Source organism: Microtus oregoni, unplaced genomic scaffold, assembly GCF_018167655.1.
Source record: "Microtus oregoni isolate MIOR12 unplaced genomic scaffold, Mior012 000022F_ref0000154, whole genome shotgun sequence".
Classification (NCBI taxonomy): domain Eukaryota; kingdom Metazoa; phylum Chordata; class Mammalia; order Rodentia; family Cricetidae; genus Microtus; species Microtus oregoni.
In genome coordinates this window covers 35,156,532-35,169,675 of record NW_024543081.1, presented here as the reverse complement: position 1 = coordinate 35,169,675, position 13,144 = coordinate 35,156,532, and the positions used below count along the sequence as shown (strand labels likewise).

At 41.2% G+C, this 13,144-nt stretch overlaps 1 protein-coding gene across 1 annotated transcript in view; it reads right to left on the bottom strand.

Moving 5' to 3' along the window:
- Taf2 (TATA-box binding protein associated factor 2) overlaps positions 1-9,602 on the bottom strand; it is a 70,882-nt gene extending 61,280 nt beyond the window's left edge. Inside the window, exons 1-3 of the mRNA XM_041672505.1 lie at positions 9,314-9,602; positions 8,859-8,913; positions 3,711-3,871 (exon numbers count right to left, since the gene is read on the bottom strand). Of these exons, the coding sequence (XP_041528439.1) occupies positions 3,711-3,871; positions 8,859-8,913; positions 9,314-9,396 (299 nt within the window). The 5' untranslated portion in view covers positions 9,397-9,602. The remainder of the gene's footprint in view (positions 1-3,710; positions 3,872-8,858; positions 8,914-9,313) is intronic.
- Between the last annotated feature and the right edge of the window lie 3,542 nt (positions 9,603-13,144).

The following is a 13,144-nucleotide window of genomic DNA, read 5'->3' as shown; positions in this document are numbered from 1 at the left end:
CTGAACAGTCGACTACTGAACCACACCTGGGTCAAGGAAGAAATCAAGAAAGAAATTAAAGTCTTCCTTGAATTTAATGAAAATAAAGGGACAACATACTCAAACCTATGGGACACAATGAAAGCAGTGCTAAGAGGAAAGTTCATAGCACTAAGTGCCCACTTAAAGAAAACGGAGAATGCATACATTGGGGACTTAAAAACACACCTGAAAGCTCTAGAAAAAAAAGAAGCAGACGCGCCCAGGAGAAGTAGAAGACTGGAAATAATAAAACTGAGGGCTGAAATCAACAAAATAGAAACACAGAAAACAGTCCAAAGAATCAATGAAACAAAAAGCTGGTTCTTGGAGAAAATCAACAAGATCGACAAACCCCTATCCAAACTAATTAAACGACAGAGAGAGAACACGCAAATAAATAAGATCAGAAATGAAAAGGGGGACATAACCACAGACACAGAGGAAATTCAGAGAATCATTAGATCTTACTACAAAAGCCTGTATGCCACAAAACTGGAAAATACAAAAGAAATGGACATTTTTTTAAATAAGTATCATATACCAAAGCTAAACCAAGACCAGGTGAATGATCTAAATAGACCGGTTTCTCGCGAAGAATTAGAAATGGTTATCAAAAATCTCCCTTCGAAAAAAAGCCCAGGACCAGATGGTTTCAATGCAGAATTCTACCAGAACTTCCAAGAAGAATTAATACCTATACTCCTTAAGGTATTTCACAATATAGAATCAGAAGAGTCATTGCCAAATTCCTTTTATGAAGCTACAGTTACCCTGATACCAAAACCACAAAAAGACCCAACCAAGAAAGAGAATTACAGACCGATCTCACTCATGAACATCGACGCAAAAATCTTCAATAAAATACTGGCAAACTGAATCCAAGAACACATAAGAAAAATTATCCATTATGATCAAGTAGGCTTCATCCCAGAGATGCAGGGCTGGTTCAACATACGCAAATCTATCAATGTAATCCACCATATAAATAAACTGAAAGAAAAAAACCATATGATCATTTCACTAGATGCGGAAAAAGCATTCGACAAAATTCAACACCCCTTTATGATAAAGGTCTTGGAGAGAATAGGGATACAAGGGTCCTACCTAAATATAATAAAAGCTATTTACAGCAAGCCAACAGCTAACATTAAATTAAACGGAGAAAAACTCAAAGCCATCCCACTAAAATCAGGAACACGACAAGGATGTCCACTCTCGCCATACCTCTTCAATATAGTGCTTGAAATTCTAGCAATAGGTATAAGACAACATAAGGAGATCAAGGGGATTCGTATTGGAAAGGAAGAAGTTAAACTTTCGTTATTTGCAGATGATATGATAGTGTACATAAGCGACCCCAAAAATTCTACCAAAGAACTCCTACAGCTGATAAACAGCTTTAGTAACGTGGCAGGATACAAGATCAACTCCAAAAAATCAGTTGCCTTCCTATACACCAAGGATAAGGAAGCAGAGAGGGAAATCAGAGAAGCATCACCTTTCACGATAGCCACAAATAGCATAAAATACCTTGGGGTAACCCTGACCAAGGAAGTGAAAGATCTACTTGACAAGAACTATAAGTCTTTGAAGAAAGAAATTGAAGAAGACACCAGAAAATGGAAAGACCTCCCTTGCTCTTGGATTGGGAGGACCAACATAGTAAAAATGGCAATTCTACCAAAAGCAATCTATAGATTCAATGCAATCCCCATCAAAATCCCATCAAAATTCTTCACAGATCTGGAGAAGACAATAATCAACTTTATATGGAAAAACAAAAAACCCAGGATAGTCAAAACAATCTTATACAATAAAGGTTTGTCTGGAGGCATTACCATCCCTGACTTCAAACTCTATTACAGAGCTACAGTATTGAAAACAGCTTGGTATTGGCATAAAAACAGAGAAGTCGACCAATGGAATCGAATAGAAGACCCTGACATTAACCCACAAACCTATGAACACCTGATCTTCGATAAAGGAGCTAAAAGTATACAATGGAAAAAAGAGAGCATCTTCAACAAATGGTGCTGGCAAAACTGGATGTCAATCTGTAGAAGAATGAAAATAGATCCATATCTATCACCATGCACAAAACTCAAATCCAAATGGATTAAAGACCTCAATATCAGTCCGAACACACTGAACCTGATAGAAGAGAAAGTGGGAAGTACTCTACAGCACATGGGCACAGGAGACCACTTCCTATGTATAACCCCAGCAGCACAGACACTAAGGGCATCATTGAATAAATGGGACTTCCTGAGGCTGAGAAGCTTCTGTAAAGCAAAGGACACTGTCACTAAGACAAAAAGACAACCCACTGACTGGGAGAAGATCTTCACCAACCCTGCAACTGACAAAGGTTTGATCTCCAAAATATATAAAGAACTCAAGAAACTAGACCGTAAAAGGCTAATCAACCCAATTATAAAATGGGGCACTGATCTGAACAGAGAATTCTCAACAGAAGAACTTCAAATGGCCAATAGACACTTAAGGTCATGCTCAACTTCCTTAGCGATCAGGGAAATGCAAATCAAGACAACTTTAAGATACCACCTTACACCTGTCAGAATGGCGAAAATAAAAAACACCAATGATAGCCTTTGCTGGAGAGGTTGTGGAGAAAGGGGTACACTCACCCATTGCTGGTGGGAATGCAAACTTGTGCAACCACTCTGGAAAGCAGTGTTTCGGTTTCTCAGGAAATTCGGGATCAACCTACCCCTGGATCCAGCAATACCACTCTTGGGAATATACCCAAGAGAGGCCCTATCATACAACAAAAGTATATGCTCAACTATGTTCATGGCAGCATTGTTTGTAATAGCCAGAACCTGGAAACAACCTAGATGCCCTTCAACGGAAGAATGGATGAAGAAAGTATGGAATATATACATATTAGAGTATTACTCAGCAGTAAAAAACAAGGACTTCTTGAATTTTGCATACAAATGGATGGAAATAGAAAACACTATCCTGAGTGAGGTAAGCCAGACCCAAAAAGAGGAACATGGGATGTACTCACTCATATTTGGTTTCTAGCCATAAATAAAGGACATTGAGCCTATAATTCATGTTCCTAGAGAAGCTAAATAAGGTGAATCCAAAGACAAACACATAGGCATCCTCAGGAATATTAACCTTCATCAGGCGATGAAAGGAGACAGAGACAGAGACCCACACGGGAGCACCAGACAGAAATCTCAAGGTCCAAATCAGGAGCAGAAGGAGACGGAGCACGAGCAAGGAACTCAGGACCACGAGGGGTGCACCCACACACTAAGACAATGGGGATGTTCTATTGGGATCTCACCAAGGCCAGCTGGCCTAGGTCTGAAAAAGCATGGGATAAATCCGGACTAGCTGAACATAGCGGACAATGAGGAATACTGAGAACTCAAGAACAATTGCAGTGGGTTTTTGATCCTACTGCACGTACTGGCTTTGTGGGAGCCTAGGCAGTTTGAATGCTCACCTTACGAGACCTGGATAGAGGTGGGCAGTCCTTGGGCTTCCCACAGGTCAGGGAACCTTGATTGCTCTTCGAGCAGATGAGGGGGGGGGACTTGATCGGGGGAGGGGGAGGGAAATGGGAAGCGGTTGTGGGGACGAGGCAGAAATCCTTAATAAATAAATAAATTAATAAAAAAAAAAACATAAACTTAAGGTGTACAACTTACTGTTTTGATTCACTGTGACAAACTTCTAAAGTTGGATCATTATAAATAAAAGCAGCCTCCAAGTCATTGATCCTGACTCGGTATATTCTACACTGTTTACTGTTCAATTTGATTCTATTCAAGTTTGCAACTGTAGGAAATATAGTCAACTCCACGAATCCCTGTAAAGATAAAGAACAGCTATTACAAATGCAGGAAAGTTTACAGCACATTCCCCCACCCCAGCATATTTCTTTAGCATATTTCTTTATGCCTCCTCCAAAGATAAAATCCCAAATAGCCACATACACACGATTGCACCCCAAGAATCTGTTTCAAACATTAATTGTACCAGTAGATGAATGAGTATAATTTATCTAGATTTTCCCACCCTGGTGCTTCCTTCATCTGTTTAACTTGTGATAAGTAAGCCACTGACTAGAAAAGTAAAAATACTCTCTAGTCTGAAACACAAGAAGTTCTAGGCAGACTGTAACCAAAATAGGCTAAAGGAACAGAAACGGTAAAAATGGTCACAACCAGGAGGCTGATGTAAAAGAATCTGATGGCACAAAGAATGTGGGCTTAAAAATCTACACTACTGAAGCCACAAGTGTGAGTCTCTTCACGGGAGATAAATGAGGAGATATATATCTGCAAGTATTGCCAGAGGAAGCAAAAGCAGGTAGAAGCAGCAGTACTTCCAAATGCTGACCGATTTCCTGCCAAGCAGTCCCATGTGCTGTACACTTCTGCCGTGTTACCTGAGGGATGTGCAGGTCATCTAGAGAAACCACCTATAATACAACCAACTGTTAAAGATTCTTACCAACATTCTTCATTGACTCAATGGAAAAGGCTGGTTGAAATATGGACTGCATGGCCAATGCTTTTCATATTCCCGAATGGAAACTGTTAGGATTACACATGAACTATGGCATCTTTCAGAGGTAGTAAGTATAAAAACTTCAGAGGTTCCAACAGGAGTGTCTACGAGCAATCAAGCCATCAGCACAGAGGACTGGATCTAATGGCCAGAACTACATGTCAGATGCCACACTACCTTCTGAGGTGTCCTCTAATTCTGATACCAGCTCTGAGGGAAAGAGTGCTACTTGAAACATTTACACTGACGCCCTAAGAAGTATGTACTAGTGGAAAGTATTTTAACTGTTAACTTTTATACATAAACAGAAAGAGAGAGAGAGAGAGAGAGAGAGAGAGAGAGAAAGAAAGAAAGAAAGAAAGAAAATGTTAGCTAGATCTAGACCTGTCTGTTCCTACTAGTCTATAATGCTCTGGGTACAAGGGATTTAAATAAAGTTCATGAATATTTTCTGTATATCCTTTAGACCAATTCCTCAAGCTCCCAGATCTCAAATAAGAGTCGCCACTCTTAAATCAGACCATCAGCATGATCAACGGTTGACATCAGAAAGAGGAAAGGCCAAAATATTGTGAAGAAAGCTTTAAACTTTTTAAAAGTTAAAAGTACAAACTAAACTGGTAATAACACATGCTTCTAGCATTTGGGCTTGAGAAGTGGAGACAGGATGACCAGTTTGAAGCTAGCCTGATCTACCAATCCTGTGTTGGAAAAAGAAAATGTATAACTCATGAGCCAGTGTAGCAGGAATCCCAAAATACATAGACTCCCTTCCCTCCATGTAGTTTTAGCTGGGCTAGAATTCTCCTTAGAGATCCAGTTGACTTCAAACTCAAAGAGATCTTTCTGCCTCTGCCTCTGCCTCTGCCTCTAGTGTTAGAAATAAAGTTATGTGACACCATGCCTAGCCCAAAATTGTCTTAAATTGCCCTGTCAATCATTAGATGTCCACTCTAAATGAATGAACTTAAGATTAAGTGAAAATCAGCAAGCAGAACCAAATGAATCTGGAGCTGGCAGTAGTGGCACACACCTTTAATCCCAGCACTCGGGAAACAGAGGCAGGCAGATCTCTGTGAGTTCAAAGATCAGCCTGATCTACAGTCAGTTTCAGGACACCTAGGGTTGCTCAATGAGACTGTCTCAAAAATAAAAAAAAGTAAATTAAAAAAAGGCTAATGAGGGCTGGAGAGATGGCTCAGCAGTTAAGAGCATTGCCTGCTCTTCCAAAGGTCCTGAGTTCAATTCCCAGCAACCACATGGTGGCTCACAACCATCTGTAATGAGGTCTATTGCCCTCTCTGGCTTGCAGGGATACAGGCAGGCAGAGTTCTATAGACATAATAAATAAATAAAATTAAACAAAAAAAAAAAGGCTGATGATAAGATACAAACTAATGCTAATAATATACAAATGAAGGGAGTATATTTTAGAAAAACAGTTCCCTAATATGACATGGGGCCCCAACTTGCATACAACAATCAGACCCATTAATCTTCACGAGCATCGAAACCGGCATCCTTAGCCACTGACACAATTCAAAACCCCAGATCCTCTAACATCTCAAATCAACTCAAATCAACATTAGGGTTTTCTCTACCACTCACAACTTTTTTTGAAAGTTTTTTGATCATTTTGAAAACACTTTACCTACTGTATTTAAATGAAATGCCTCCTGAATGTCCCAAGTTCCTCAGCTTTCTCTCTCTCCTCTGCAGGGCAGCACTACGACAGCTCAGAGATCCTGCTCTACATATCACCCTCTTCTGTGACTTAATCATTCTTCTCTGTACCATTTTCCTGTGCCCAGAGTATGTTCAAAATTTACTTATGAATGAGCACAGTCATCAAAATAAATCCCAGAAGAAGACTGCATAAACATGAGTGGTTCTGTTTCTCCCTTTTCGTTTTGAAACAGCATCACCTAAGCAGTCCAGGCTCCATCAAACTCCCAGCATCACCTAAGTAGTCCAGGCTCCATCAAACTCCCAGCATCACCTAAGTAGCCTAGGCTCTATCAAACTCCCAGCATCACCTAAGAAGTCCAGGCTCCATCAAACTCCCAGTCTTCTTGCCGCAGCCTGAGGTGTCACAGGTGTGTGCCACCATGCTCAGTTGTTTTTTTTAAGAGGAAGTCTCTCCATTTTATTCAGGCTGGTCTAAATTTCCTAAGCCCAACTGATCTTCCCACCTCAGCCTACTAAGTGTGAGGATTACAGGAGCTACCACTGTGCTCATCTTAAACACAGTATTCTGATCCACAGAACTAACATAATAGCTCACCGATTAGCAGGTGCTGAAGAAAGATGTAAGTAGGTGTCTTATGATGGTGTTGCCTGATAAACAGCAAGTTTCTAAGCATACTGGGAAGAAAACTGATTCAAAGTGCAGTAGTAGAGATTATTTATCTAATTTACTGACCTAAGCCAGTTCACAATCCTAGAACAGAGCCCTCTGAGTAAATGAGAAGCCAGTCTCTACTGTATAGCCTCCTGAATCTATTTTCCGAGACTAGCCAGAAGGTTTGCAGTCTGACTGCCAGGTCACTATCCATTCTGAAAACAAAAACAAAACAGAACACCTGAACCTTCTTGGGGTCATCATAGCTTGGTTCTTCTAAACTGGCAGAATATCTGAACTCTCAAAACATCACCACAGTGCAGTAATCAGAAAGGAAGTCTTTGGAGGTCATGTCAATAAATGACATCATAGATCAAGTATATTAAAATAGGACTAAGTTTACTACTATAGCCCTATAATATAATATACATATATAGGAATAATAGGTCCCTGTCCAGTGAAGTAAGAGCAATTATGATGGAACAGGTTAACGGGTAGCTCTGGAGTCCTCATTTCTCTATTCCAGGAGAGTAAATCCAAGCAACCAGGTATCCCCCATGGTAACAGAAAGTAATGACACATAAATCTGAACAGTGACCACTAGAGGTTCTTCTGCCAGACTACATGCAGGCATTTGCCTTGTTCTTCTATTAATTCTTCATTTACCTACCTTCCTTTTAACATCAATATTCTCAGCTCCCTCGTTTATAAAGCTAGGATTGAAATCTTACCTACTTCAAGAGGTTACGGTGAAGGTTCAATGAGTTAATATATACACACCTTAAGCAATGTCTTACATACAGTAAGGATTCACCTAACATTCACTATGATTCGGTCATACTGACTCTACTCCTCTTTAATAGTGCTAAGCTTGAGAGCTCAGTCCTATCTTCCCTATACTGCTGGAGTAACATCTTAAAAACACTCCCTAATTCTTCTGTGTTCTCTACATAATCCGCCTAACGTGTCCTACCCCCAAAACTCAAGATAAACAGCAATCTGTGGCAAACACGACAAGAGACCTTCCATAAGTGAGCAGCTGCCTCTAATGACAGTTTTTCTTTTCTTTTTGGTTTTTTCGAGACAGGGTTTCTCTGTAGCTTTGGAGCCTGTCCTGGGACTCCCTTTGTCTAATGACATTTTTGAGGATCTTTACAAATCTAAAATTCTAAGACTGCTTTGAAAGTTACATTTCCCTATCTTTACAGCTAATCCTAAACTTTCACTTATAGAAACATAAGTCAAGTCTAACAGGGAAGCTGATATAATCTTTCAAAGCAAAGCAACTCTAAGATCTAGTCCATTTAATTCACATTGGTTTTTCGAGACAGGGTTTCTCTGTGGCTTTGGAGCCTGTCCTGGAACTAGCTCTGTAGACCAGGCTGGTCTCGAACTCACAGAGATCCGCCTGCCTCTGCCTCCCAAGTGCTGGGATTAAAGGCATGTGCCACCATCGCCTGGCAGTACTTAGGTTTTCAATGATTTCCCCCCTGTATTAATTTTTACCAGTTAACCATAAACCAAAAAAAAAAAAAAAGCGCTATTCAAAATCTCACCACAAAGCGGTACTACCTAAACCATATCAGTGAAGAATGAGAAAGAGCAGGTCCTTTAGACGCCAAGTCAAGTCAACGTGTGTACATTTTAATTTGTTCATGGGATAAATCTTGCTAGAGGTTTATTGTTGTCTAACGCAGGCAATGTAAGAGTTGACTAAAACGACTTTGTACAAAATGACATACTTAATAAGCATTAAACATTTTAATCTGGAAAGGAGGTGGGGAGAACTGAGGCAATACAATTAGCAAAAGGATATGATAATCAAACAGACTTGAATTCTAGTTTCTCATTCTTGAGGCACCATCATCTGGAAGATTACAGAATCTCTAGGAACCGCTAAAGGCTGATTTATACTGTTTACGGGGACTGAAAATGAGCTTACCACAACAGATTTTCTCTGGAAGTTTATGTTGTTGATACAGACGACCTGATGGGTTGTATACCAAAAAAAGAAAGAAAACGACTATTATTAAATAAAAGCATAACTGTATCCATGTACAAATAAGATCTATGTTCCAAACAGCTAACTTGCTAAGTTTCTATCTTCAAAGCCTACTAGGTGAGTAATCTTCTATTTTATATCTAGCAAGAGCCATGGAAAGGTTTGTATTGATAAAAATATAGCGGTGATTTAAAAAGGGTTTATGAGCCTGCAGGGGGGCTAAGCTGAATATTATTATACAGTCATTCAAAACATTTTCACGCTGCAGATACCAGGTCCACGAGAGTGAACTCTTAGTTCCCCACTAGTCTCCCAGACCCATCAAACCTTTCACAGAAAAAATGGAAACAAAAATCAAAGAAGGGCGAGAAACAGGGGTGGGAAGGTGTACTTATAATTTGTACGGCCGTGGGCTCTCGAAGCCCTTGTCTCCTTTCTTCCTGTTCATCCTGGAGGTCTCTATGCCGGTGGGTGGCATGAAGCGCTCCCGCGCGGCTCGCCTTCCCGGCTGCTCGGGGGACTGTGGCGCATTCCGGGGAGCCACCCGTGCACCCTCAGTGCCGGGTCCCCGGACCTCGACCTCGCGTCCCCTCCTCGACCACTCCCAACCGCCTCCGCCCGGCTCCTGTCACACAAATGAGCCGCTCTACAGACGCTCAGGGCTGCCGACTGCCGACATCTTGCCGGTCACCTCTGACCCGCTACGTCAGAGGAAGTGGGACCGGACGAAGGCGGGATTCGGAAGTCTGGTGCTGGTGTCTGTAGGCGGGGCTTGTGCGGCGGAAGATTTGACTGTTTTCTCGCTCGTGTCTAAAAGCTCTAAAATTTAGGAGAGCAGAGGAAAGGTTTGCTGGATGAGAAGAGAAGAGTGGGAAGAGAGGGAGAGGACGTTAAGTGTGGAGGTCAAGGATCCAGGTATAACCGAGGTGAGGGGCTAGGAGCTAGAAATGTTCCCCAAACCAAGATGTTGTGCTGTCTCAATAGCAAACTCAACCCATTTGTACCCTGTAATTTAATGTAGTTAGAACGCAGGGGACTCTCAAGTCCCGAAGTCCCCAAACCTCAGCATTTCTTATGCACCTACAGATATAAATCAAATCACACCCACAAATACAGAAAATATTATTTAAAGACATCTTGAAAACCACTGTATTTGCATTTCATGTTCTTGAGGATCACAGTAGCAAATGAGCGTCTGTTAATTGTCTGTTAATTGTGGATTGTCCAATAACAGTTTTTGCCACCTTCATGGAGTTAACTTCTCTTTCCCTTGCTAATGGTCCTGTGGACAAGTTCATTAGCTGATTTTGAATTATTTGAACTTTGGTCTAAACCAAAACTAATTAGGAAAATAAAGCCATAGCTTTAACATACGTTCCAAAACTAGAAATTATTTGTCCCCAATGAGCATTTATTAAACCCACACATGGTAAAGGCAGAGCTCATAAATGCCTGCCACAGAGAGCCTCATGCAGGAGCACTTCCTTGCTCTTTCTCAATTTGCTGGGAGCATCCTCGGACTTAGATTATTTTCTAAAAGTATATGAGACCCAGAAGATAAATGCTGGGCTTGTTCCCAGTTAGCGTCTTCTTGGAAAGTGGAAGAGAGTGCAGTGCTAATGGAAACTTTTGCTGTTTTAAAGATACACTTGAGGGTGAACTCACTATTTTCTATGGAGGTACCAGTCCGCTAAATATCTTTGCTCAGAAAGCTGCCTGGCAAGTCATACAAGCATCTGTGGGCTCCCTGGCTTCCGGAAAGCTGGAGGCAACTGTCTCAACGTTTGTACAGGAAACAAAAGTCTGTGTTTTTGTAACACACATACACGTAGTTGAAATGAGGTCTGTGCTCTGGTCAAGGTCAGCGGTTGAGTCCATGTTGCTGTCAACCACTACACCAGTGGTTCTCAACCTTCCTAATGCTCCGACCTTTTAATACAATCCCTCATGTTGTAGTAACCCCAACCATCAAAAATGTTGCTACTTCATAACTAATTTTTCTACTGTTATGAATCCATATTGATATACAACCACCAAAAGGGTCGTGACCCACAGGTTGAGAACCACTGCTCTAGACCAACAGTTAACACTACCTCATTTGATTTCAATTGGTCACTGGTTGAGTTTAGTAGGTCAGTGGTTGAATCTAGTAGGCCTTCACTGATTGGGAATAGTAGGTATATTAGTCAGGGTTCTCTATAGTCACTGAACTTAAGGAATAAATCTCTTTCCATAAATATGTATTTATACACACACATATATATGTATATACACATATGTGTGTGTGTATATATATATATATATATATATATATATATATGAACTTAATGGAATGACTTGCAGGCTGCAGGTCCGGTAATGGCTAGCTGTGAATGTAAAGTCCAAGAATCTAGCCACGAGGCTGGGTGTCTTAGCTGGTCTTCTGCATATGCTGGAATCCTGAAGAAGTGGGCACCAGTGCCAGTGAGGGAGTGGATGTGCTGGCAAGGCCAGGGCAAGCAGATGAAGAACAAACCCTTCCTTCTTCCATTGTCCTTAATCCGGCTTCCAGCAGAAGGCGTGGCCCAAATTAAAGGTGTGCCTTCCAGCCTCAAAGTCTGGATTAAAGGCAGATGCCTTCAGGCCTCAAGATCCAGATGACAAATGTGCCCTCCATTTCAGGAGTTCACTCCATTCCAGATACAGTCCAGCTGACAAAGAACAGCCACCACAGGAGCTCATAGCTGAACCTCGTAGGTCTTCACTGGTCAGGTCTAGTAAGTCATCACTGATGGCTTCTATGTGCAGACTGTGGGAAACCACAGCCAGAGCACACAAGACAGAGAGTGCTGAGATTTTACAGAGCATGGGGCCTCGATGAGAGTGGGCGCAACCAGGGAAAAAAGGAAGGGCTGACCAAAACCAGAAGTGATTTACAGTTCTCTGGTGAATAAACCTGTGGGGGTGGGGGACTGGACTGTTCCTCTGGTGTCCTTCACAGAAGATGCAGGATTAAGCACTTTGTCCACAGTGCACAGTGAAGTAGAGGCCAGTGTCACACCAATGTCAACAACTAATCCAAAGGCTGACGGCTGTTCTTGTTAGTCAACCTGACCACATGTGAAATTGACTACAATCCAAGCAAATTGGTACACCCTTGAGAGATTTTCCTTAGTTAAATGTCTAAAGTCAGAAGACCCAATTTTAATCTGGATCTTTTGAGGTGGGAGGATCCACCTTTAGTGTGGGCCACACCTGGTGGCAGCCAGTATAAGGGCACGAAAGAAGGAAGCTTTTGTTCTTTGTCTGCCTGCTTTTGCTGGCAAGTTCTTTCCTTCACTGGCATTAGAACCTACTTCTTTCAGATTCTGAAGGCTATTGAAGACCAGTTGTGACATCCAACCTCACATACTGAACAACTACTGGATTCTTAGACTTTTCATTGGTACACAGCCATTGTTGGACTAACTGAACTGTGAGCCTGTGAGCCAGTTGAATCCTGACTAATGTATAAATATACCACTTAATTTAGAAATACCTTTTAGCAGACTAAAACTTTGTATGAGACTATTACTGATAGTTATTTAGAAAACTTTTAAAGTATATTAATAACTAGAACACCAAATCTTAATTAAAGATATGGAATTCATATGTGAAAAGCAGAACTTTCTACATATAGAATCGTACAGACTTCAAGATATAAAGTACAAGCCGGGCGATGGTGGCACACGCCTTTAATCCCAGCACTCGGGAGGCAGAGGCAGGCGGATCTCTGTGAGTTCGAGACCAACCTGGTCTACAGAGCTAGTTCCAGGACAGGCTCCAAAGCCACAGAGAAACCCTGTCTCGAAAAACCAATATATATATATATATATATTACAGATTTTTTTTTCCCCCGAGACAGGGTTTCTCTATGTAACCCTAGCTGTCTTGGACTTCTTCTGTAGACCAGGCTGACCTGAAATTCAGAGATTCACTTGCCTCTGCCTCCTGAGTGCTGGGATTAAAAGCATGTGCCACCACCATGAAGTTTTTATTTTTCATCCTTGTATTTAGTGAGTATTATAAAAATGTAGCCTGAAGTATATGGAAATATATTATTGCACCAGAGAAATAAGAAAGGATAGTAAATTACAAAATGGCAAAGGGGAAAAAAGGTATTCAAAGAGTTGGTTTTAAAAACCAAGAATAGGGCAAGTAGTAGGGGAGGTAAAGGTGCTTGCTGAGCAAGCCTGGAAACCGGCATT